The 24,920-nt window shown below is 49.1% G+C and overlaps 6 protein-coding genes across 6 annotated transcripts; 3 read left to right on the forward strand and 3 right to left on the reverse strand.

The window, feature by feature from the left end:
- Positions 1-1,219: 1,219 nt before the first annotated feature.
- F5147DRAFT_640835 (cytochrome P450) lies at positions 1,220-3,661 on the forward strand (the record flags this gene model as incomplete). The annotated part of the gene is made up of 14 exons (XM_041433042.1): positions 1,220-1,418; positions 1,470-1,605; positions 1,654-1,709; positions 1,763-1,895; positions 1,950-2,101; positions 2,150-2,265; positions 2,327-2,456; positions 2,526-2,539; positions 2,588-2,783; positions 2,845-2,901; positions 2,953-2,977; positions 3,034-3,183; positions 3,236-3,373; positions 3,424-3,661. 14 exons carry the CDS (start codon positions 1,220-1,222, stop codon positions 3,500-3,502), a joined length of 1,581 nt encoding a protein of 526 aa, XP_041288988.1. The 3' UTR covers positions 3,503-3,661.
- A 4,094-nt stretch (positions 3,662-7,755) lies between these two features.
- F5147DRAFT_713614 (uncharacterized protein) lies at positions 7,756-8,264 on the forward strand (the record flags this gene model as incomplete). Its single annotated transcript, XM_041438414.1, has 1 exon — positions 7,756-8,264. A coding segment is annotated over one exon (162 nt), but the record flags the coding sequence as incomplete, so codon positions are not given.
- Positions 8,265-14,585: 6,321 nt separating this feature from the next.
- On the reverse strand, positions 14,586-15,454 carry F5147DRAFT_656018 (uncharacterized protein; the record flags this gene model as incomplete). The annotated part of the gene is made up of 6 exons (XM_041434043.1): positions 14,586-14,687; positions 14,741-14,791; positions 14,841-15,044; positions 15,098-15,208; positions 15,242-15,310; positions 15,380-15,454. The coding sequence occupies 6 exons, from the start codon at positions 15,452-15,454 to the stop codon at positions 14,586-14,588; spliced, it is 612 nt and encodes a 203-aa protein (XP_041288990.1).
- Positions 15,455-16,508: 1,054 nt separating this feature from the next.
- Positions 16,509-20,326, reverse strand: F5147DRAFT_713637 (uncharacterized protein). Its single transcript, XM_041438415.1, has 5 exons — positions 20,054-20,326; positions 19,884-20,003; positions 19,602-19,826; positions 17,586-19,531; positions 16,509-17,511 (listed from the first exon to the last, which is right to left on the reverse strand). The coding sequence occupies exons 2-5, from the start codon at positions 19,965-19,967 to the stop codon at positions 16,665-16,667; spliced, it is 3,102 nt and encodes a 1,033-aa protein (XP_041288991.1). The 5' UTR covers positions 19,968-20,003; positions 20,054-20,326; the 3' UTR covers positions 16,509-16,664.
- Positions 20,327-20,744: 418 nt separating this feature from the next.
- Positions 20,745-22,110, forward strand: F5147DRAFT_713642 (HAD-like domain-containing protein). Its single transcript, XM_041438416.1, has 8 exons — positions 20,745-20,922; positions 20,980-21,037; positions 21,094-21,151; positions 21,205-21,307; positions 21,355-21,449; positions 21,503-21,567; positions 21,621-21,902; positions 21,955-22,110. The coding sequence occupies exons 1-7, from the start codon at positions 20,790-20,792 to the stop codon at positions 21,877-21,879; spliced, it is 771 nt and encodes a 256-aa protein (XP_041288992.1). The 5' UTR covers positions 20,745-20,789; the 3' UTR covers positions 21,880-21,902; positions 21,955-22,110.
- A 642-nt stretch (positions 22,111-22,752) lies between these two features.
- F5147DRAFT_713644 (uncharacterized protein) lies at positions 22,753-24,449 on the reverse strand. Its single transcript, XM_041438417.1, has 3 exons — positions 23,797-24,449; positions 23,327-23,729; positions 22,753-23,274 (listed from the first exon to the last, which is right to left on the reverse strand). The coding sequence occupies exons 1-3, from the start codon at positions 24,239-24,241 to the stop codon at positions 22,767-22,769; spliced, it is 1,356 nt and encodes a 451-aa protein (XP_041288993.1). The 5' UTR covers positions 24,242-24,449; the 3' UTR covers positions 22,753-22,766.
- Between the last annotated feature and the right edge of the window lie 471 nt (positions 24,450-24,920).

Here is a 24,920-nt window from a genome sequence, read left to right on the forward strand (position 1 = left end):
CGGAGAATCCTAGCACGGTGTTCAAAGGCTGTCAAAGTTCCCAATTTGGTAGGTCATACCCGTCCAAACACCGCCAACCCGCGGTAAAGGGTCGGGGTGTGCTCAAGGGTACGAATATCCTACACCGTACCCGTACCCGCCAAACCCGTTAGCATAGAACCGCGGTGTTACCCGTACCCGTGCGTTTCCCTAGTGGTATTCGGCAGAGATCCTTGAGCATGGTTCGACCTTGTGACGTCACTCTAGGATGTCGATGTTTCAACGATTGAAAAGATCAAGAAGCTTACCACATACATTCATCTACCACTTCTCAACTAGGACCTGCAACCTGAAATGAAAACAATTGGTCCATATGACACTCGGGATGGTCTTAATCGCCGGGCCATGTGACGTGGAGGTAAGCTTCTTTCCATCCGATGTCCGGGCTTCCCGTGGCGTGGTGAGTAAGGCGGAAACTGCTCATCAAGATGAAGAAGGCCCGAAAGCGAATATGTTCACAGGATCGTCGAGACGGGCTCACTCATGAGTATCGTAGATATCGGCCAGGGTTGCAGCCGAAATAGTCATGGCAGTGCATTACCTACAGGAGAGGGAGTCGATGATTGATCAGTACTCGCTCACCCTGCAGCTTGAAGTCCTCGCATGCCAATCATCACCTCGATCGTTTTTGAAAGTGCCGAGGTAAAATTCAACCTGCGACGTTCTACAACAGCCCTGTGTGATTAGGAACGCCGTCAGTATCCAGCTAATCTGGCTGCTTGTCGCACATGGATAGGGTTCTATCAAAGCTGCAAGACGATATCAATATCAAATAACTTATTGTGACAAACGGTTTTGGATGTTAAGCTAAGACTAAGTCGTTGCTGTGGCTGTCCTGCAGGGCATGGCGGCAGTTCAGGGCAGGTTACACCGGCACACTTTCCGACTGTATATAGACCGTAATACTAAAGGTACCGTTGACGATGATGTACTTACAGTCTAGCCGTACAGATTAGTACAAGTACAGGTCCAACACCGTGACAATCGATCTCCACAGACTGAAGCCAAGCTGTCCTTCGAAGACACTATTCAAGGGGTTCGGGGTCGTCAAGAATCGACACTTGTCCAAAGTTTTCGGGGACGACAATGGACATAGCCCCACAGCATTGATGGGGTCACCGGCCGCACAAAATCCAGGCACATATACGGGGGCGCTTGAGTCACTTATTCGGTTCGAGCGATGGCCCCAACACTAGCACTCACACTCGCCCTCATAGCGCTTGTATCTGTCGTGGTAGTGCAATCCTTGCAAAAGAAGAGAGACACTAAGAAGCATCCTTTACCCCCTGGTCCTCCACCTCTCCCTTTTGTTGGAAATGTGATCGGAATCGACCCAGATCATCCATGGTTAGCATACTCAAGATGGGGAACCGAGTATGGTGCGTAGAACCTGCGACATGTAAATCTGGATGTGCTGAATTGCGACACAGGGGAAATCGTTTACACCCGACTCTTTAGTCAGGATATCGTGATCATCAACTCCGAAAGAGTTGCACATGACTTGCTCGACCGTCGTTCACACAACTATTCCACGAGACCCCCAGGGCTTGTGCATATTCTTGACTTGTGAGGCCCTTCTATCTTTTGATGTACCCGTTGTTGAACGAGTCCTAGTGTTGGTCATGACTACTCCACTACTTTTCTACCCTACTCAGACAAGTGGAGACTTCGTTAGTACATTATCCCTTCGAGCTCTCTTGTCGCACTTATCATGTCTTTACAGACAGGCGAATCTTCCATGAAGCATTCCATTTAAAAGCAGTGTCATCCTTCCGTCCGATTCAAATGCGCAATGCTCGCATTTTAATACTGAACCTACTAACCTCTCCGGAGGTGTATGGAACCCATTTACAAACGTCAGCAATCTCTCCTTTCATGTATTGCATGGCTGAACCATACTTTCTACGTAGCTTCAGCACGTCTACCATCATGTCAATCATGTATGATTATGCTATAGCGCCCGCTGATGATCCCTTCCTCGCGCTCGTTCACCGCTCACTTGAGATAGATATAAAATTATTCAGGCCAGAGGTCGCAGCTATCGTAACACAGTTCCCCATATGTGCGTATAACTTCGATCAGCTGTAGTTCTATTCTAATGCACTCGCAGTGGAAAAACTTCCTCCTTGGCTCCCTGGAGCGAGCTTTGTAAGGGATGCTATAGTCCAGAGAACCCTCGTTCCCATGATTGTGGACATGCCCTTTGAACATGTGAAGAACAACATGGCAAGTTCCAAGTGCTTTTTGATCAGAGTATTATTTAGATGAGGCTCGTGATGATTCTCAGGCCGCGGGGACGGCTGTACCATCCGTGGTTTCGGATGCATTGAAACGTATACCAGTCAAAACACAAGATGAACAGGAGGCCGCTGTTCTTGAGCAAGGGATCAAGGAATCCAGTGCAACTGGTTATGCTGGTTCGTGACAAATCTGCAATGGTCATTATATTTTTGACGTATCTCTACTCATTTTCTCCGTGCTCTTAGCCGCTTCAGGAACTGTATATTTTGCAATTTCTATTTTATTTATATACTGACCAAAGGCACAGACGACGTCCACTATATACATCTTCCTGCTCGCGATGGTTCTATATCCCGAGGTGCAAACACGTGCGCAAGCAGAGATTGATTCCGTCATTGGAGAAACTCTCGAAAGATTGCCCGACTGGGATGATCGCGCTTCTATGCCCTACATCAACGCCGTCATACTAGAGACGCTAAGGTGGTTCCCTGTCGCCCCTCTGGGTCAGCACTCTTGACTCGTCGAACTCCCTCCGGTTAGCATGGTCACTGACTGTGTATTTAGGCGTTGCACATGCCGCGGTAAATGACGACATCTACGAAGGCTACTATATTCCAAAAGGCCAGTCTATGTACTGAGAGACCTATCCCTCTTCTAAAACTGTTTCTTAAGGGGCTACTGTAATACCCAACGCATGGTCATTCGTTATATCAAGTAAACAAAGATCACACATAATTATTTCTTCTTATGCAGGTTTATGGCGCGCAATCCAGATAAATATCCTAACCCGACGAGGTTCATACCCGAGCGTCACATGTCAAAAGTCGCTGTCGAAGAGCCATCAACACACGGCCCTGCCAGTGATGACATTTCCTTTGTTTTTGGATTTGGAAGGCGTATTTGGTACGAAGTTTGGATTTTTACGGACAGACGGGGTTGCCTCACCTTTCAACAGTGTTGGACGACATGTTGCCGATGCTTCTTTATTCGCCGCAGTTGTGAATATTCTAACTGTTTTCCGGTTGGAACGTGCGCCAGAATGGAATGTCGGGCCTGATGCTGAAGGAGTGAAATGGACGGGAGGCTTAACGACGTGAGTCATCCTTGAGGATCCCCACAGTTTATCTGAGGCAGCCGATGCAGGCACCCTGTATTCCCGTGCATATTCACCCCTCGCCATACGAAGGAAAGGGTATCGCAGTTGATAAAAATGCAATGCTAAGAGCTGTGCGGATATGGTTCTGAGGTGAAATCATGGAGGCCTGCGACCTGCCAAATAGAGGTTCAATGTCAGGCGAGTCCGTTGCATCTTGTGCACACAAGGATCTGGGAGTCTGTTGGATGGAGAAGTGATATTGCAGTAAGCTATATACATGCGTTCGAAGGAGTAACGCGGTGATAAGCCGGAGTAGCTGCTAAATACGAAAAACAACGGTATTCATGCAAGATCATCAGACAGTCAGATTTGAGCGCTAGAAAGCACGGACTGCTCGACTTGATGCGATGGGATATATTCTGGAAGCTGCGAAGACAAGAGTCGAACGCATGTATGCACTGCAGATGTGCATACTATCGAGGACAGCGGGTATGACAATAGGGTGGGTGCATTACGGTGATGGAGGCGTGGGCACGAACAGCCTTAGATGTCCTGGGCGTCTATTGAATGAGGCAAGCTGTGAAGCACCATAACACGCACCATACACCCTCCATGCAGCTTAGAGAAAGACATAATCCCTCCAAAGTTTAGCCTCGTCCGTATTTCATACCATCAACATCCAGTAAAATGTCGGAGCTCATTACAATCACCACTCCCCTGCGATTGTTCGAAGGCCATGAAGACCGCATAAATGCAGTCGCAGTTTTCCCTGATAAACGTCGGATGGTTACGGGCTCGCACGACAAGACGGACTTGAAGACAGGTGTTGTGTTGAAGAAGATGGAGGGGCACCGCGATTATGTGTGGAGATTGGTGGTATCACGAGATGGGCAATTGATAGCAAGCGGTGATAATTGTGGAGAGGTCATCGTCTGGCACGGAGAAACTGGCGAATTACTCACCAAAATCGAAGCACACTCCAAATTTATCTCCTCGCTGGATTTTTCTCCCAATGAAACAATGCTGGCCACTGCAGCTGGTTCATTTCCCGAAAGAATGACGAAACTGTGGAATACCAAAACCTGGCAGCTGCAAGGAAATCCGATCGAGTGTGGTATTTTGGTCAATTGCGTACGGTATTCACCGTCTGGAGAACTTCTTGCCATCGCAACAAACTATCATATTGAAATTTACAATTCAGGCACGAGGAAATGCGTCACATCATTAAAGGGTCACACGTCATACAACTTGTCACTCGCGTGGATGCCCGATGGCACACGCCTTCTCACAGGCGGCAGTGAAAGCGATCCTACTATACGCGAATGGGATACAACAACCTGGAAGCAGGTCGGTGATCCTTGGACAGGTCGCACTGATAATATCCATTACATTGCCATTCATCCTGCTGGCACACTCGTTGCATCCGCATCTAGTGACAACCATGTTCGTCTCTGGCAGCTCTCAGATCGACAAACCATTGCCGTCTTCAAGTACCCATCCTACATGACATGCATCACTTTCTCCGTGGAGGGCAATCACATCTTCAGTGGAGGTAACAATAAGAGGATCTCAGAGTGGGCAGTACCTCGAGGTATACATCCAAAGGCACGTTTCGGTCTCTGACTCATATACCACAATTAGAGCATGTTTTGTGCAGATCCTAGCCATCACGACCTCCCGTATTGCATGTCTAAATGGAGACTTATCTACCGCCGAAAAACTACTCACTCAAGATATCAACACCAGTCCGAACAACCATACTTCCTATGCCCATCGGTCATTCGTCATGGCGCGAAAATACGACTGGGACCGCGCCCTTCTGGACGCAATCAAGGTGAGAATCATCGCCGCCTTATACAGGGCTAACTCGATGGTGACATAGTCCATCAGGATTCGGCCCTCATTGACGGGCTATATCTCCAAGGGTATTGCCCTCTGTGGAAAAGGCCGCGTCCTGGATGCGAGGGCAGCATTTGATGTTGCATCAATGTATACGAACCAGGATTCAGAAATCCTTCATTTTCTGCTATTGATCAAAGTATGTCACATTTACTTCGCATACTCTTCCCTTCATCGCGTATTTCAGGCCATCGCGCTCTTCAATGCAGATCAACATGACGAGGCAAACCTGCTCCTCAAAGAGCTCGCTGCCGGTTGTCCGAATGCCGACACTCTCGCATGTGGTATCGTGCAAGTAAGTATCATCCACGCTTGGTCATCTGCATCAACACTCATATTTACAACTCGCACATTAGGCATATCTACACGTTCAACTCGGAATCAAAGCCTTGGATGGCGCACGCTACGACAAAGCTGCTGACTATTTCACTGCCGCTCTCGACTCTCACGATTCATCATCCAAATCGAACATTCATGAAATATATGAGGATTTGATGGTGGTACGTCAAGATGATACATGTATAACGCTTTTAATAACTGAATCTCTTGTCCAGCTCTTTGGCTGGGACCTGAACTCGTTGTGGTGAAAGGCACACCATAAACGCTGTGATGCACTGCTTCAGGCGGGTAAACTCCAAGATACCGTGAAATCATACCAACACATGATGACTTCCAGTGACGAAATCACCAAAGCCGACTGCCTTGATTGGTCCAATGGCGAGTCTAGAGCCAGTAATGTCGCGCAGGCTACAATCTTCACATGTATTCTTCTCAGATTTCAAACGGCAATGCAGCGCACTCTGCGCTGCCAACGGGGATGCCGCCTTCGCTGCAAGCGATTATGACAAGGCTATTGACCTATACTCGACGGCGATCGACCTGGATTCTGCATCTGATATCTTCTTTGCAGGTCGCAGCGAGGCAAAGTTAAGTAAAATGCTATGGGAGGATGCGCTCCTCGACGCGCGAAAGGTGCGATGGCACCCACGTTTTCGTAACCCATGTTGACTTAGGCGATGCATAGGTCATCGAACTCAATCCTTCGTCTCATGTTGGATACCAGTTGTCACACTCAGCGCTGCGTGGCACGCGACGTTACGATGAAGCCATCGAGGCCTTCACACTCATGTTGTCCAAGTTGGACGATGCTCCAGAAGTGCAGATACGAGGTGAGACATGGAACACTCCTGTATCGTCTCAAAATACCTATATCATTCTGCAGATCTGCGTCAGCAGTACGTTTGTCCATCGGAAGCGGCAGACGCTATTCGAAGAGCGGTTTCGATTGAACTCAGCAACACCCCCCTTCGTCTACTCAACACCTCTACGGGTCTTTTGTGCGACCGAGCAGCACAGCTGAACTTCTTCAAAACAAGTCCAGAATACAAGGAGCTTTTGTCATCCATAACGAAGCGTTTGGATCTCGAAATGGAACGCATTGAGGAGGTGGTGGCGATGCACTTCCGTTGCCTTTTGCTATCACACAGGTGGGAAGAGACGGAGGCGCTGCTGCACCACATCCAGGACAAAGCGGTGTACGAGCTGAATGGACTCAATGGCACCGCGAAGCTGCAGTCGTTCTGCAAAATCGCTCGTGATGCGGGGTATTTTTGGGCGTGGATGGATACATGCTGCATCGATAAGAGCAACAACGTCGAGCTTCAAGAATCGGTCAATTCAATGTTCGTCTGGTACCGTCACTCAGCGCTCACCATAGTCTACCTATCCGATGTTCCTCCTTCATCCCCGTCCGGCGCACTGGCGAGTAGTGTTTGGAACGAACGAGGATGGACCTTTCAAGAATTCGTCGCTCCGAAAGTCGTTATATTTTATCGGAAGGACTGGTCATTATATCTGGACGATCGCTCTCCCAATCACAAAGAATCCCCAGCAATCATGAAGGAGTTGGAGGATGCGACGGGAATAGATACACAGACCCTGATCTCCTTCCGTCCAGGGATGAGAGACGCTAGAGAGAAGCTCCGATGGGCATCAAAACGTGTCACCACGATGCAGGAAGACATCGCGTACTCGTTGTTTGGTATCTTCGGCGTCCACCTGCCTGTAATCTATGGCGAGAAGAAGCAAAATGCGCTCGGACGGCTCCTACAGGAGATCGTGGCTAGATCGGGCGACATCAGTTCCCTGGACTGGGTCGGACAATCGTCCGAGTTCAATAGTTGCCTTCCAGCCGACATCATCTCATATGCGGCCCCGCCATGCTCCCTACCATCATTGTCTGAAGATGACATTCAGACAGCGGTCTCTTCGTTGCGAAATGTGCCCATAGATTTAGCTTCAAAGTTGTATAACATGCTCGAGAACATGAACGCTCTCCTCTTCGCCAACTGCAGACTGCGTCTGCCTTGCATCGCATTTCGTGTCACGGAGGTCAAACGAAGGCGGGGTCTCGCTGCTCATTCCACGTATGGAGTGAAAGCAGACGGGCTTCAAGACTTGCTTATCACCACGGACCAGACCCTAATTCAATTCTCGCGCACAAGGCCCACTCAGCAGACATTCTTTCTTGTCCGTCCATGGGACCGTCGTCTCCTTGGGCTGCCTGATTTTTCAGAGCAGCTCACCTTTACAGGCGAAGGGGAGAGCGTAAGGGATTGGTCCGAGTCCCAGTCTGAATTGAACGACACTGACGAGCGGTCTAGCAACCCACCTGGAGAAGAGGAGTTGTCTATTGACTCGGATGTTCACTCACGATCATTGCGTTTGATGGTTCACCTTGGGCAGGCTTTCAGCGCACTTTTGGTAGCGCAGCAACGCGTTGGAGAATACAAGAGGGTCGCGTCGGACCATAATATCATTGCGCAGGTGAAAGACCCGGCTTCGATTGACATTATGAACATCAAGACCCTAGACATATTGTAGCTGATTGGTTTTTTTCACAACACGTCGACGATCACATTATCATAGCCTCATATATCATACATACCCTGCAAATGACCCTCGCAAATACAAGATTTCAAAATTTGACATGCAGAGGCACCATCTGCTCTCGAGGTGGTTGGAGAGGAAAATATCGTGTGTTTGCATTAGAGTCAACATGTGCACTTCGACCGTGTTGAGTAACACATCCGGTTGTTTGGATTCGTGGCTATTGCCAAACCACATCCTGAAAGCACCTACGTACATAGTTCGTTTGCAATAGAGTATACACGATTATTCGCATGCGGTGGCAGGCTGTAATCAAGTGTAGTAACCCAGCACATTTCCTGGTGCATAGATCAGGCTTGGGTTATCAGTTAGATATTACTGTCTAGACTGTGCTGCAATCGCAAGACACTCACCGGATAGCGAACATCGAACGTACTTCAACGCAGCGGGCATCACTATTACACAGGACTGGATTTCCATGCCACGGAAATTCGTTCGAGCGTGGTAGTGGCGTCAGCCATGTCTCCCTTACTCCACAGCTTCGTACTTCGATCCAATGAACAAGCAACCATGGGAATTATACTTACTAGGAGATACCTGCCCTTCGCAGCGGTCCGAGTGCCTGATGCCCTGGACGTCTAATATGCAAATTGAGGCTGTGGAGAAGCAAAAAGGCCCTGGACCTCTTGGATCAAGACACTCACAAGCCCTCCAGCAAATTATGCTCCACATCGTCCACCTCGAGTAGAATGACGGAAGAAGATCATCCTGCCATCCGAATGACCACAACTAGTCAAATATTTATAGGCCATAGACATAGTGTATTTACAGTTGCAGAATTCCCCGATGGACGCCGTATGGTGACGGCCTCGTATGACAAGCGTATGACAAGACCCTTCGTCTATGGGACTTGGAAAACGGTGTCGTATCGAAGATAATGGAGGGGCATCACTGGGGCATACGAGTAGCTGCAGTATCGAGAGACGGGCACTTCATACCAAGCGGTGATTTTGGCGGGGAGCTCATAGCCTGGAACAGAGACGGCAAATCTCTCACCCAGCCCATCCGAGTCAAAGTCCACTCCAACAAGATTTTCTCGCTTGACTTTTCTCCAGACAGCACATTTCTGGCAAGTGGCTCTCTATGGACAACACAGTAGAGCTCTGGAACACAAAAACATGGCGGGTGGAAGGAAATCCAATGGGCAGAGACCTTGATGTAACGTAGGTAAGCAACGTACATCACAAAAATGGTAAGGCACCGAGGGGTAGGGGCTCGGTGTAGTGTAGGTTAATCAGTAGGCAAGGTACATATCAAAGAAGCAGCGAGAACGATGCGCGTATGCCAGCGGACTACATAGTCTCGAATGTGTGGCACTTGTACTTTCAAACTCCGCATATACCATGCCGTGTTGACATTGTGCTTCTAACTTGAATGACAGGCTGGTACGTAGCTGACACTGATCCGATCACGGACACCACAAGGGTCCAGTTCACCATTATGCGTTCATCCATGATCAAGCATGTCATCTGATACTCATTAACCATGTACTCACTTTCAACCACTTGACAATAAGTGGAAAGGCCGGGACTACGCTGCTGAGCGCATTGATGAGGCAGAGTACTTCGAGCCAGAAGAACAGTCGCTCATGGTCTAAGAATGATTTGATTTCTTTGGCGAGGTCTGGATCACAGTCAGTGGCTTGTACGTGTGTAGGCCAGAATCGACAGGCATAGGACAGATGTGAGGGAATGCACTTTTTAACTCGTTCTGGTAGACCAGTATCTTGGGAATTGGCGAGATAAGATGATTTTAAATCGCAGATATTGAAGGAAAGTTTCATGTTCCATCGTTAAAGCAAAGTCTCGTTGTACCTTCGACACATTGACGAAGAACTCTCCGCTATGTGATTGGTCTGTCAGAAAATAGCGGAAGGATGCGTGAAGGGGTCGGATTGGAGTGAACGAGTTGGTAGTGCCGCTAAGGAGGGATCCATATGTTCTACTATGACTTCCACTTTGGAGCCCTCGCTTTCATCTGGAAAATGGTTTCGCATGGCATTCAGGGAATTTAAAGCAAGGAGTTCGGCTATGCCAATAATTTTTCGCTAGAGTATTTCTACCGTACCGATGTCCATGTTATCAACCGATGCAATGTCTTTGACTTGTGCAATGATCTTATAGTCCGACGCAATCCTCTTGTATTCTCCGATACGTTGCTGCGCTAGCAAAAATGCGTCGAAAGGCTGTCCGAGGCGAACCATTAATCGCAACGCTCGTGAGCCAAGCTCCTCTTTAACAGGTGAATCGCCGAGTAACTCGTCGGAGTCGTCTATCGAGGACCCGGGCTCGGTCCAATCTCCTATGCTTTCTATATCGTCCGCGAAGTGGTACTGCTCTGCAAAGTCAGGCACCCCGAGGAGATGTCGATCCCATGGACGGACAAGTAAGAACGTCTGCTGAATGGGCCTTGCCCGCGAGAACTGAACTAGGGTCTTTTCAGTGGTGATCAGCAGGTCGTGAAGCCCGTCTGCCTTGATTCCATAAGTCATGGAAGTCTCCTGGGCTAGACCACGCCTCCGTCTGACTTCCGTGACACGAAATGAAATGCAAGGCAGATGAAGTCTGCAGTTTGCAAAGCGAGGAGCTCTAAGCTGTTCAAGCTGGTCATAAAATTCCAATGCTAGACCTGCAGACACAGTTTGTCGCAGCGAGGAGACTTGCGTGTGAATATAATCATCAGACAAAGGTGAAAGGGTGCGTGGAGGAGTGGTGTAAGAGGTGATATGGGCTGGAAGACAGCTATTGAACTCGGAAGGTTCTCCGATCCAATCGAGGACAGTGATGTCGCCCGATCGAGCTACGATCTCCTGCAGGAGCCGCCCGAGCGCGTTCTGCTTCTTCTCGCCATAAATGACAGGTAGGGTGATGTCAAAGATGCCAAATAATGCGTACGCAACGTCTTCCTGAAAAGTAGTGACGCGCTTCGATGCCCATTGCAGTTTCTCTCGGGCGCCGCTCATACCCGGACGGAAGGTCACCAGGGTCCGCTCATCTATGCCCGTTGCATCTTTCAACTCCTTCATGATTGCAGGGGACTCTTTGTGGTTAGGAGAGCGATCGTCGAGATATAAAGACCAATCCTTCCGATAAAAGATAGCAACTTTGGGAGCGAGGAATTCTTGAAAGGTCCATCCCCGCTCGTTCCAAACACTCCTCGCCAGTGCACCAGGCTGAGATGAAGGAGGAACATCACATAGGTAGACGATGGTGAGCGCAGAATGACGGTACCAGACGAACATCGAGTTGACCGATTCTTGAACCTCGGTGTTGCTCCTCTTGTCGATGCAACATGTGTCCATCCACGCCCAAAGATACCCAGCATCACGAGCGACTTGGCAGAACGACTGCAGTTTCACGATGCCGCCAATTTCCTTCAACTTGCGCACATCTTCATCCTGGATGTCTTGCAGCTCCGCCTCCTTCTCTTCCCACCTGTGTGATAGCATGACGCAGCGGAAGTATATTGCTACCATTTCCTTGATGCGGCCCATTTGGAGGTCTGAATGCTTTGTTGTGAATGACAAAAGCTCCTTGTACTTTGCACTCGTTTTGAAGGCGTTTATTTGTGCTGTTCGATCGCACAAAAGACCCGTAGAAGTATTGAGTAGACGTAGCGGGGCATATTCAAGTTCAGTCCAAACAGCTTTTAGAATAGCGTTTTCTGCTTCGGATGGATGCACATACTGCTGACGCAGGTCTGCAGAACGAGATAGGCGTTTCGAGATTATGTAAGAGTGCCCCAAGGCTTACCTCGCATCCACACTTCGGGAGAATCGTCCAACTTCGACAACATGATTTTGAAGGTTTCGATGGCTTCATTGTAACGTTGCGCGCCACGCAGCGTTGCATGTGTCAACTGGTATCCAACGTAAGACGAAGGATTGAATTCGATCACCTACACATCGCCGAAGTCAACAAAGGCTACGAAAACATAGATGTCATCGCACCTTTTGCGCGTCGAGAAGCACATCCTCCCATAGCATTTTCCCCAACTTTGCCTTACTGCGATTTGCAAAGATAGCATCAGATGGAGAATTTAGATCGATTGTGGCCGAGTATAAGTCGATAGCCCTGTCAAAATCGCTTGCAGCGAGGGCAGCATCTCCGCCAGTAAGAAGGAGGGCGCTGCATTCTTGTTTGAAAGCTGAGTGAAATATGTGTGAGGATTTATAAGATTCGACGGCATCCATCCAGTTGACATCACGTCCAGATGCTACACGAAGAGAGTTCGGAAACCAAACAGAAAACGTTCTGAACAGTGCAGAGTTGAGGGGAGAAAATGGAAGTGCTGGTACATAGATATGAGGTGTGCTGTGCAAGATGATGCCGTCGAAGACTTGGATGAATCTCTGCACTTTCATTGCAGCAGACGAGGCATCTTCGTATCCGATGTGACCCTGTAATTGCGATTGTACGTTAGTGAACATGTTATCTGACAATCAAGTGCTCACTTTCAACCACTCGGCAATAAGTGGAAGGGCCGGGACTACGCTGCTGAGCGCATTGATGAGGCAGAGTACTTTGAGCCAGAAGAACAGTCGCTCATGATCGAAGAATGATTTGATTTCTGTGGCGAGTTCTGGATTGAAGTCAGTGGCTTGTACGTGTGAAAGCCAAAATCGACAGGCATAGGATAGATGTGGGGGGATGCGCTTTGCAACTCGTTCTCGCAGACCGGGATCTTCGGAGTCGGGGAGATAGGATGAGTTTAAGTCGCAGATATTGAAGGAAAGTTCATCTTTCATCACTCCAAGTGATGCGAAAGCAAGGTTTCGTTGAACCTTCGGCACATCGACGAAGAACTCTCCGCTGTGTGATTGGTCTGTCAGGAGATCGTGGAAGGATGCATGAAGGGGTCGAATTGGGGTGGATGGGTCGGTGGTGCCGCTGAGGAGGGATCCCATGTGTTCTACTATGACCTCCACTTTGTAACACTCGCTTTCATCCGGAAAATGGCTTCGCATGGCATTCAGGGAATTCAATGAGAGGGGTTCGGCGGTGCCAAGAATTTGTCCCATCACGGAACGAAACGCCACTAGCTGTGTTTGCTGAGACTTGAGGCTTGTGCATCTATCCTTGGGCATGATCTGCGTCAGAGTAAATTTATACTTATCATAAAACAGGTGCTCCCGTTCGATAGGATCGCGCGACACTATGGCATCGAACGACTGATAGGGAGATAAGCCAGGAAGAGGTGCTTCGATGGATTCGCAAGCAAGACGTGCCCACTCGAAAAGACCATCAGCTTTCTTGGCCAGGGCTGTGAACTCTTTGCTCCCAAAATGCGAATGCCCCTCCAACTTCTTCGACACGTAAGCAAAGATATCGCGTTCCGCGACTTCTGATGGAATGTCATCCATGGAAATCCTTAGAATATGTTGAGCGTCCGCAAACGCATTCTGAATGTCCCGGAGCGGGCGAGAGGTGACGATAAACCGAAAGTTCTTTGGGAGCTCTGTGATTCGGGGAACAGCAGAGTTCTGAAATTTATCAGAAAGAATGCGAAGAAGGTTACATCGTGTCTCGACCGTGCCGCTCTCATCCAGTGCGTCAATCACGATCACGACAGGGCCCACAGTCGACTCTGAGAGCTTCCGTAGTGGTTCCATCAGAAGCTTTCGCCATTGCTGGATAATGTCAGCTGTAGTCTTGAGCGCGTTGCTATGCTGAACTGCATCTATCAACGCTCGCCTCACCCCTGAGTCACGGTAAGCCAGGTCAAGCGCGATGGTAGAAAATATCTTCTCATGGCGACGGTCGGCTTCTCGATCTCGGTCAAAGCAATAGCATGAACCAAGACCTCCCGCATCGCTGAACCAGTTAGCAACCGTGTGGGCAATGGATGATTTGCCCTTGCCTGCGGGGCCAGATAGCCACAGCACAGGTGGAACATCGTCTCCAGTGCTGTTCACCCAATCTGTGATCTGGGAGAGTATGTCCGTGCGCGTCCCTTGGAGACACTGTTTCCCGGTATCTAGCCCCGCGTTTGCTGCATAAGTTATACCACTGAGGTTCATTAATTCACCTGAGGAGAAATGTATAGCTGTTGCGTCAGAAGCAAGTACAATCCTCACCTGTATGGTGGGTGTGAATAGCTACGTCCCGAGCAACTTGGTCCCGGAATTTTTGCATGATGGCATCCAACGCATCGCTGTACCGTTGAATCATATCATTTGTTTCGGTGGAAATGTCTTTCCCGACTCTCTTCCCTGTCATGATAGTGAAAGACTGAGCATGTGGAACATGCAACAGCTTGAAGACTCACAGAATCTCTGCGTCTTTGAATATTCTCTGATGAAGCGGGCGCATTCAAGGGTCTGCTGAGACATCTGTCCAAGAATACCCCGCATTGATGAAATTTAGCTAAGCGTCTCGTCCTGGATCATGAAGTCATAAACTTCAGCCAACTTGTAGACAAGACGATGGACCGCTTGATCGCAGTCCGATTCGGCTATGACCATCTACACCGATGACTCCTGAGTATGTGATAGAACGAGAGAAGAACTAAACATACTTTAAAAGCACAAGACAAGATGCCCAGTGCCATCTTTGCATATGGATGCACCTGCGGAACGGGATTAATTCGGTTTCAACCAAGAGGAATGGGCCCATACATCCGCGATATTCCCAATAACATTGTCAAATATCCTGAGGGGTTGGAGATATGTGTCCAGATCCCCTGATGCATTTTGGGCGGCGGATGCCCCAGATTCTACAGGCCCCGAAAGTAGAGTCATGCGTCCGACAACTCCTTGGGCGTCTCGAAGTGCCGATTGGGGATCACCACCTTGTTTCACATCAGATGGAGTATTCTGAACCTGTACGACCATCAGAAGTTGAGAGAGAAAGCATAAACTGAAAAGTGAGCTACCTCAGGCTCGATATTCAGAGTCGACAAGGCGTCTTCGTGATCAACATCCGGGAGAAGAGGCTCGCGGCTGCGCAAATTCTCCATGTTCGAGCGCTTCTGTATGATCTCAACCTGATCCCAATACAACTCAGCTGCTCGACTTACAGAATTCTTCTTTGTTACACCATCCTTGACCTTCTTCAGAAGCCGACCAAATTTGCGTGGCGATTGGACCTGGACACATGGGCATCAGAGTCAGTGTATGAGAATGCGATGAACGACTAATGCACATGGGCGACGTACGGAGCTTCCGCGAGTAACCGCCGTGGAGTCTGGAGGAACTGGGTTCGGGTCCCTCAATTGATTGCTGTTGCTCATGGTAAACAGTTAAGGATCAGGCCTCAGGCCTTGAATAAGAGGAATGGGAAGCAACGTGGATAACAATGTGATATAAATATGATACCCTTGACCTTGGTAAGCCTCGAGGCCGACGGCGACGCTTATTTGCCGCTATATTGACCTCGAGCGCTATAGATAGGCTAAGCATTGATTGACATTTCCAATTGAATGATAAAATAGCTGTGATCGTGAATCAAACCGTGGAGGCCAACTACAGTCTGAAAAAGACTTGGAAAGCCACGGACATATCACCCTCCTTTTCTACTTTGATTTTAGAGAGCATCTGGAGCACAAGAAGCAGTTTAGGGCTGTGGTTGACGTTGAGGCCGAGTGTCATGACTTCATTGTCAGAGTCACAACTCTCCAGACAATGCCAGGACCGACGCGCGCACGACCAGGTGAGGTAGATGTTTTGACGACTTGAACCAGACGATGAACGTACTATCATATGTTTTTCACAACTGTGTTCGCGCGGCATCCAAGAAATAAGATCCAACCCTTTCCACTGTCCTCGTACTCAGCAAGTTCCAGCCCATCGTGTTGTGGAGTTTCAGAATCTGTCACGTCGTAGGAAGCATGGACTTCAGTCTTTGGTTCTCCAGCAATCCCCACTGGCACATTTGGACTCCACCAACGTCGTCTTCCGTGCTCTTCACGCATTCCCGCTGCAAGAATACAGTTCTACCATCGAAAAGCAAGTGCATGCAGCGCGCAATGACCAGGGGAATACAGGTGAGTAGCCAGCTTTTAAATGGCGACGACTAGTAGGAAGAATTATGTGCACAAGTATCGGAGTTTGCCAGCAGCTGCTAGTGCTGGCCCTAGCGACCTTGTATTTTTCTACATAGTATGAATATGAATATCTTATTTGGCCGTTCACCGAACGGCGCGCACTTCCAACAGTTTAAAGACACCTGGTCAACGGCTAGTACATAAAGCTTAAAGTTGCATAACGCTAAGTGTAAGCAAGTACTCAGCTATCGATCCCCAATTCATTCGAACCTCAATATATATCTCGTTCACATGTTCTAAAGCATCATCTTGTAATATTAAACGGAATCCCACAATCCAATGTGGAGCATACCGTACTTAAGTAGTAGTAGTACTAGTACTATGAACGCCTACTACCGTACACCGTACTTATAGACAACAAAATCAATTATGAAAAAAAAAGAACCCAGGGTTATTATCACTCCACCGTGCCCTCACGCGTCGCCGCCAAAGCAACCCCAATAGCCTTGACCAAATCATCCGCCGACAACGAACTAGACGCACTCCGTTCTTGCGCACGCGTCGACCCCCACGTCACAGTCACGGACTCCCCCACCTCAGGCTGGGGCCACCCCATCCCCTCCTCCAGATCCTCCAACGGCGTCAACGTCCCATCCGAGTCCAGCTCCAAATCCGAGTCCGGCGACGACGCCCGCGAAGAAGAGTACGATGACACAGGCATACGCGTAAATGGCACGTACAACCACTTCGCGTCGCCGATATAAACACGTGGTCGTTCGACAGCTTTACCTTTCCCTTTGCCTATGGAGTGTTCCTCTGAGACGAGAGGCGGAATTACAGCGCTGGGCTCGAGGTCTTTAACCGTGCGGATCTTCCACTCGCGTAACGGCGTTCCAATGAATACCTTCGGTTTCTTCTTCAGTTTCACTTTTGCTTTCTGTTTCGATTGCACGTTTTGGGCGCGTTGTTTGGCAGGTTGTGTGGGTCGGACAGGGGCAGAGGCGCTAGTATCGTCGATAAACGCACGTCCGACGCGTTCGCCTTCAATACCATAGACATGAGCCCAGAACATTGTCTGTGGCGCACTTTCGGGAGGTTCAGGTGTCATTGCAATATCCGGGATATGGGAATCATCAGGCACAAGCAAAATGCCCGACTTGGTGCGAGATCCCGCAAATCCGCCTCCACGCATGGAAATATACTCCTCCCCGCGTCTCCGCGAGCATACGGAGCAGTTGCAGATATCAAGGCAGACCGGACAGACAAACTTCTTGTTATTGGCGGAGAACACTATCTCGGGGTACCTGAGGAATCATACGACGAGACATTGCAATCAATGAGGAAAGGAGATGGAATAAAGGAGAGGGAGACGACAGACCGGTTCAAGATGCATTTATTGCAAAACCGTTTCCCGCAGATTGACCGGTCTGGACGGCGTTTGGAACAATGCATCTTGGGTCTGGTGTTCGTATTCCTGCATTGGTGACAGGAAGTCTTGACAACTTCAGGCTCGCCATCGTCCTGTAGCATGGTTTGAGCTGGAGGAAGAGGTGCATGAGCCTTGGACAATTTCGTTTCTGGAAGTGGAGCTGCAGATACAGCAGGAGATGTCGAACTCGAGGTTTTCGAAGGCGCAAACGACCCATCAGAACCCGCACGGGTACCTGATCGGCGAATGCGCAACTTGAGACTTGGCTGAGTCCCAGGTCGTGCAGGTGGAGCAGAAACAGCTTCAGCAGTCCACCCGCCGTCACCGTCATCCTTAACCTCCCTGTCGTCCAACTGTCTCGCTAACCTAGTCGCGTCGGCTTCATCAGTAACAGAGGCCGATTCACTGGTGCGATATTTGATCTGAATGTTTCTTCGTGACTTGCCAGAAATTTTGTCCGAGAGCGCTGGGGCTTCCTGCGAAGCAGACACCCCTGGAGGTCTGCGCACGTATATGATGGGGCCTGCTGATAGCTGTTTCGAGTTTTGAGTGCCTCTTGATGGTGGTTTAGGAGGGGGTTCACTACCACCAAGCAGCGAGGGATCAATCGTACCCGCGCTGCCTGAAGGAGAAAGACTCTCGGGGGATATGCTCTTTGTCTCAATGGTAGGCGATAGGGACCACTGGCCATCCTCAGGGAGAGCTAGATCGAAGCTAGCATCCAGGCTATGTGATGAATTGGTAGCGTACGTATCCGTGAGCTGTAGTGAAGGAGGGTCGGGTACCAGCTTCGGGCTAGGAGGTACTCCGAAGAAACTATCCTCTGCATCTTCTCGCGTGACTGACGCTGCGTCAGGGGGCAGCCGTGTTGTATTGTGCAAGAAACCAATGAAGGAATTTGGTGCGGACCGAGTGTACTTAGCACCTGGAGAATATGTCTTTGGAGGGGAATCGCCGAGGTCGTTCAAATACTGATCCATCTCCGTGCTGAAGTCCAGGATTTGATCCCCTTCCAGTGCGGTATAGTGCGGGATGTCGTCGAGGATGTCAGAGGATGAAGGGTCCTGTGTTTGAAGGACAGTACCAGCGGATCCCAATTTAGGCTTGGACGAAGTCGGAACATTTTGTGGCTCTAAATTGTTCTTAACTTTACCTTTGCGAGAGGAACCTTTAAGAGGCGCGCGCGCAAAGTATGGTGTCAGGGCTGCTTCGATATCCGGCCTCTCCTGGAACAGCGGTGCGAGAACACGAGGGAAGACAGGTTCATATTCTTTTTCATCTTTCTCATCATCCGGGACCGCAGGACCTGTCATCCCTGCAATCATCTCCGGTAAACCTTCGTGCAGTTGTGCGTAAAGGCGCTGAATACGTTTGACGTAGATGTAATAGGTACTCGACTGCAGGATATCGTCGTGATGTGGTAGAAAATCTGGCAGGTCATGGATGTCAAGCTCGATAGCAGGATATTGGGCGTCCAGAAGCTGGGTTGGTATCGTAGAAACGTCTTCTCCGAACTTTCGAAGATGAGGCTTGTACTTCCTTTTCCGACGTGCAGGAGCTGGAGGTGGGCGTTCACGTTCACGCTCCTTTCCCTTGCGACTGAGAGAGGGTGATGGCGGCCGGTCATTTTGAGCGAATGCAGAGGGTAGGGCGTGGCTAACTGGTGAGTGCTGTACACCCTGCTGAGCCTTGCTAATCGTCGCGTTCGCCTTGCAACTGGCCCTGGTCGTGTCTTTTCGAAATGGTGGCACAGATACACAGTCGAGGACAACGCGTCTGCGAGGTTTACGGGAAGGTGGAGGTGTGAATAGAGAGTCGCCCATTTCGGGTGAGGGCGATCTTGGAGAATGGGCACCACGATCTGAAGACGAATCAGGCACGGAAAAAGGTTCAGTCTGGAAATTAATAGTCAGGAAGTGGGTTTTGAGGGACGGGAATGGTGTTGTGTTGTATGCAATTACTCACAAGCATGTCATCTACGACCATCTCCTCATCTTCATTGTCAGGGTCACTGACAATCTTGATACCATCATCTTCATCATCAGTCAACTCAATTACATAGTTATGAGCTAAGAGAGGGGGTATAGACATGTCGAATAAGTTGGACTCCGCGGCATGGGATGAAGTTGGCATGCTCCGGGTGCTGTGCTGTGAGGAAAGAAGATATGATTCTGGTGGCAAAACTTCATCCTGTAGAGAAGAATACGTAAGTGTGATGGATCTATCAAGGGAAGAAGACGCGCTCACGGCAGCCGAGGTGTCGTGAGTACTAGTATGCTGGATTAATGGAAACAGTGTATCGAGATTAGACGGCTGAAAGAGATGAGGCATATGTGCGGGTGAAGGCGTTTCAATAGATGACGCGGGCTGAGTGGAGTTTAGTAAACCACAATGATTCAGGAGACACGCGAGCACACCTTTATTGAAGCACGCGTAGAACGACGGTTTTCGTCGGGTAAATCGTGTATAGAAGATGAAACATCAATAATATAGCAATCCGAATCTTCTCCAGAATCATTAGCGTCTTGTAATGATGTACTAGAAGGATACACCGATGAAAGGGTATGATTCGTGCTACTGGTCGACTTGAAGGGCGATGTCGAAGGTACGTCTTTGTGTGACTGAGGATAATAGGAACTGGATGATAGAGGGCCGTCCCAGTCAATGAGCTCTGGATGCTCAAAGCTTTTCATTGTCGTTGACCATAGCGAGCAGCCCGACAAAGTCACTCTTCCAAAAAGGGCCGCCATCGGCAATTCCCGTACTTATTACGGCGTTCAAGTTTTTAAAGTTAAACGTCAAACATTAATTGAAATCATTGACAGTTGCATGACTTTCCGTAGGACTTCGAGTTGTACTAGTAGTCCAGGGAAGTTGCTGCGTGTCCAGCTGCGGACTTTGACTACTATTTCAACGCTATATTTCTCATTTTTATTATTATGATTGTGATGGGGAACACGCGCTTCAAAACCAGCGATGGACTAATCAGACTAGTGTGTATTCCGAATGACCATCAGGCCTGTGGTGTGCAGACTAATATTCCATCAAAGACAGGACTTATCGGTATTCGCAACTGACATGTGATTGGCACGAACTGGTCCCGTTTCCTCCCAGCTTGGCGCTAGCGCTTATCATTGAAACACATCAACGATCATGACGAACACCGAACACCTCGACCTCCGCGAAATAGACGCCTGTTTATTCGACGTATTCGGTACCGTCCTTAACTGGCACAGCACAGTCACTCGCCAAGTCGCCCGTCTCAGTAAAGGACTGCTTCTTGAAGGTAAGTAGCAGATCCCATACTCCCGCCAGATGATCTCACACTGATCACATCTATCAGGTTCACAGGACGCAGTCGATTTTGCGGAAGAATGGAGAGCAGGATATTATGCTTATGTGTAAGTCCGTCGCTTTTCGATCTTGCCCTCAGATCATAACGTGCACGTTCATGCAGCAAACGAGTATCACAGGGCGGGGAGGGTACTTCCAACGCAGACATCATGCACCGAGAAGTAATTCGCTCTCAAGCGTGCATGCACATGATCTGTATTTAACCATATCACAGATACTGGACGATATGCTCACCACCCCGCGCTGGTCTCATATTGCAGAAGTGTGGGGGGAATCTGATCGGGAAGATCTCACCCAGATCTGGCACAACTTGGATGGTACGAATCTTCAGAGACAAACATGACTAATACTTCAATTTCAATAGCGTATCATGACACCATCCCGGGCCTGACAGAACTCAAACGCCACGTCAACATCCTCGCTCTGTCTAACGGGAACTTTAGATTACTTCTCGATCTGGTAATTGGGTCACCACATTACGCATCAGGCCTTTCCCCTAATCAGCGTTACAGGCAAAGAACCAAGGTGTTCCCTGGGATGGTATCTTTTCGTCCGAGATGTTCGGATCTTACAAACCGTAGGTCTCGCTTTTATATCTGTATCTTATCCCATCATCTGACGTCTGTGCAGGAACAAGAAGGTCTACCAATCCGCGGCATATCACCTTTCTTTACCTCCTCACAAGATAGCAATGGTCGCTGCACACAGGCACGACCTCCTCGCTGCTGCTAGCGTAGGCTTCAAGACGATATATGTACCACGCCCTGCTGAAGATTCGCGCGAGGTAAGGGAGAGCATGCGTACCAAGGAGGACGGCGGTGAGGTGGATCTTATCGTTAAAGATTTTGAGGAGCTGGCGAGGTTAATACGTGAAGCTCAACAAAGCTGAAGCGCGCAGTTGGTACATACTTTGTAAGTCCTTGACATATCGCGGAATCTGCCCATTGATATCACAGTATTACAGTGCGAGCGAAGTGAGGTAACCGAATCAACGATCAGATCGATCATGTTCGGAGTAGTGATACGAACGAAACAATCATTATATTTTGTAAATGCAGTTCGTAGTCGTCGGGAGGAGCTCCACGCATAAGCTCTCTTATAATAACTACAACATTCTGATATGCGCTAGCCGTGCTCACATCTCTGATAAGCGAAAGGCAGTAAGTCCATGATCGTGATCGTGACATCTATCTACAATATGTAAGGACGGAACGTTTGATCCCGCGGAACCAATTCGCGTGACTCTGCTGTCTTGTACTGTCCTCCAAATTGGTCTAGCGCCAACGGATCTAAGCTCCTACTCTTTCACCACCATGGCCTCCGCGTGCTCCTTTCACGGCATTGTAGAAGTAGACCAAGCACCTCCAGACGCACCCGAGCAAACGCCCGACTACCTCGCCATGTCGACTCTGAGTCAACGCCTCCCCATCGCTTGGATCTCAAAGTGGATGCTATATGCGCAACATGTCCGATGACGGATGAGTGCAAAATGCGCGAGTCTGCATCACCGCTCTGCATCGCAAATTCGTGGAGCTCAAACAGGAGAAATACATTCCCTGCCTCGCATCACATTCTCTTTCAATCCAACGGGGTCAAGCTAGACCGTCGATTGAAAACAATTTCACCCTGCGACCTGCTTATGCCACCACATTCAACGGATGTCAAGGACTCACTGGAGAAAGCGGTGCTGAACCTACGTACTGATTCGTTCTTCACCGTATAAAGGCAGCCGACGTCCGAAGGTGATCGAAACGCTTGTACATAAGTAAAAGGAAACTACAAATGTGGAATCAACTTTGTCCAAGCTACTGTGTCGTACACGCCAGGAGGTAATGATCGAAAGCCCATCAATATAAGTACAATGAGTGTAACGCGTGCAACAATATATACACACGCGCTGGACAGTACAGTACACGCTACGATAGTCTGATGAAGACCATCCAGCCAAATGATATAGCCATACGACAGAAGAATGAATACTGGTGCTGATGCTATCGCAAGGGAAGCTGCACGCCATAGCATCTGCTCTGCGTGCCCCTGAAACAAAACATTCCAGCCCAAACAGTGCAGACCTCCAAACACTGCCCCACTGAAACATCCAATAAGAAGTCTGACTCCATCATGACGATTACTCTCCTTATAGCCACCCTGAGACGGAACCCGACGTGAATGGACAGCACGAGGGGAAACAGATATTTCAATGCTCATAAGACTCATCCAGGGATAAACGCAAGTGAACCAAAGATCACTCCAGAAGTTTTCGGAGAATTTTTCACCTATATTGCTAGGATGCAGGCGAATTAGAACGACATCAAGCAAGAATATTGACGACATACTCGTAGGTTAATATGCTTGGTGGAGAGGCAGTTGCTTTCCAATAAACAACATGAGGGCGTCCTACATCCTTAGGCTTCTTCCACCAAAAGCCGTAAGCAATGCCGCTCAGCGCAGCTATAGCAAGGGTGTCGAGTTCAAGCAGTGTCACCGGAAGGTTCTGAACGTAACGGGCGACAAGCTGGAGGACGAACCATGCCAGCTGAAGAATGGCGATGCCTTTGGACAATGCGTCACCCTTACTTCGATCTTCTATGTCTGCCTCCATGATGATGGGCATTTCCACAGAGCCCTCATGAACAAAGCGCTTAAGCTCATTGGGTGTAAGAGTGGCTCGCGGCTTGTCATCGAAGTAGAGCATGAATCCACCCATCCATACGAAAAAACCATGCGTCACTGTCCACTCTGTAAGACATCCGTTGAACAAAGTTAGTTACCACACCGAAGGGCCAACTTGAAGCAGGTAACCGACCTCTAAACAATGATGCTGGAAGCGACGTAGCTGTACCGATCTCTCTCATATCTGCACAGCAGCTGCGGGTCTGGTGAAGTTGTGCACCAAAGACATCATTGAAGGCCTTTGCAGTGTCACGAGCACTTAGAAACTGTACAGTGGCCCAGGTAATCACAAGTTCTGGGGCGATCAGCCCCATCATCATGATGCCTAGCCGACGAGAGTAAACAGCGAATTTCCCCTCGTCCATACCTGGGATGTTTGGATGAATTGCAGTCCATGTGCATGCGAATAGAGTCGCAGCGCAACTCCAGATGATGTCCCACAAGGATCTGGTGTTGCTGCAGGATAAAGGGTTACTGACGTCGAGTGTAGGGACACTGGTGCCATTGAGGTTCGGCAGTGAAGCGGAAACAAACGGGATATGTAACAGTAATAAGATGGCCAAGGGTGAGAGGGTCATGATGAAGTTGAGGGCGTACGTCTGCTTAATCTGCTCCTTCTTTAAAGTCGCGGTTGCACGCAAAACAAGCCGGGATCACATCACTGAAACCCACCAAGCATGATATGGCCACTTATCAGTAAATCACAATGTTCTGTGCAGAGCTGTACAGAGCTCTGGGAGAAGTTTGCTGTGAGTGCTGTGAGCGCTGTGGGTTACTGTGGGAACTGTCGAAAATGTTGATGTCTGTGACAAAATTTGTGGTTTACTGATGCCGCCGGCCGGCCACTGCCTCAGCTGCTTGAAACGAATATGTCGGCGAGCTCCCACCCGTCACTTCCTATTTCACCAACACAGCTACTCTTCGATCACGGCGTGTCTTGCATAGTAGCCTACACTGCACTCTTGTGGACCCGACCTGCGCATCTCACTTTAGTTGATAATCTGGCCGCTCATCCTCGCAACTCAATCATCTCTCTTTTTGGCCAAATCCGCGATCGGGGCGGAATAGACTTAATGTATAGGTTTGACGCGTAGCCTCAGTGTTCTCCTGTTTATGTGGAGTGATGTAATTGGACACCTGCACCGGCTGATATTGTTGCACGAACTCTCAGCTCTTCCAAGCCTTTGCCGTCTCTTGAAGCACACCAACAACTATGACAAGCACAGAGCACCTCGACCTCCGCGCGAAACAGACGCC

This window comes from Suillus discolor, assembly GCF_016758755.1.
Source record: "Suillus discolor strain FC423 chromosome Unknown F5147scaffold_60, whole genome shotgun sequence".
Lineage (NCBI taxonomy): Eukaryota > Fungi > Basidiomycota > Agaricomycetes > Boletales > Suillaceae > Suillus > Suillus discolor.

What these genes read in the sequence shown, in the direction of transcription:
- F5147DRAFT_713642 (XM_041438416.1), top strand. Translation starts at nt 20,790, where the DNA reads ATGACGAACACCGAACACCTCGACCTCCGCGAAATAGACGCCTGTTTA. An exon ending in TTAGATTACTTCTCGATCTG is followed by an intron (nt 21,450 to 21,502) that starts GTAATTGGGTCA and finishes TCAGCGTTACAG; the next exon opens with GCAAAGAACCAAGGTGTTCC. An exon ending in ATGTTCGGATCTTACAAACC is followed by an intron (nt 21,568 to 21,620) that starts GTAGGTCTCGCT and finishes ACGTCTGTGCAG; the next exon opens with GAACAAGAAGGTCTACCAAT.
- F5147DRAFT_713644 (XM_041438417.1), bottom strand. Translation starts at nt 24,241, where the DNA reads ATGACCCTCTCACCCTTGGCCATCTTATTACTGTTACATATCCCGTTT. An exon ending in TCCAGCATCATTGTTTAGAG is followed by an intron (nt 23,730 to 23,796) that starts GTCGGTTACCTG and finishes GATGTCTTACAG; the next exon opens with AGTGGACAGTGACGCATGGT. An exon ending in CCAAGCATATTAACCTACGA is followed by an intron (nt 23,275 to 23,326) that starts GTATGTCGTCAA and finishes CCTGCATCCTAG; the next exon opens with CAATATAGGTGAAAAATTCT.
- F5147DRAFT_713637 (XM_041438415.1), bottom strand. Translation starts at nt 19,967, where the DNA reads ATGCCTCATCTCTTTCAGCCGTCTAATCTCGATACACTGTTTCCATTA. An exon ending in CTCACGACACCTCGGCTGCC is followed by an intron (nt 19,827 to 19,883) that starts GTGAGCGCGTCT and finishes TCTTCTCTACAG; the next exon opens with GATGAAGTTTTGCCACCAGA. An exon ending in AATAAATGCATCTTGAACCG is followed by an intron (nt 17,512 to 17,585) that starts GTCTGTCGTCTC and finishes ATGATTCCTCAG; the next exon opens with GTACCCCGAGATAGTGTTCT.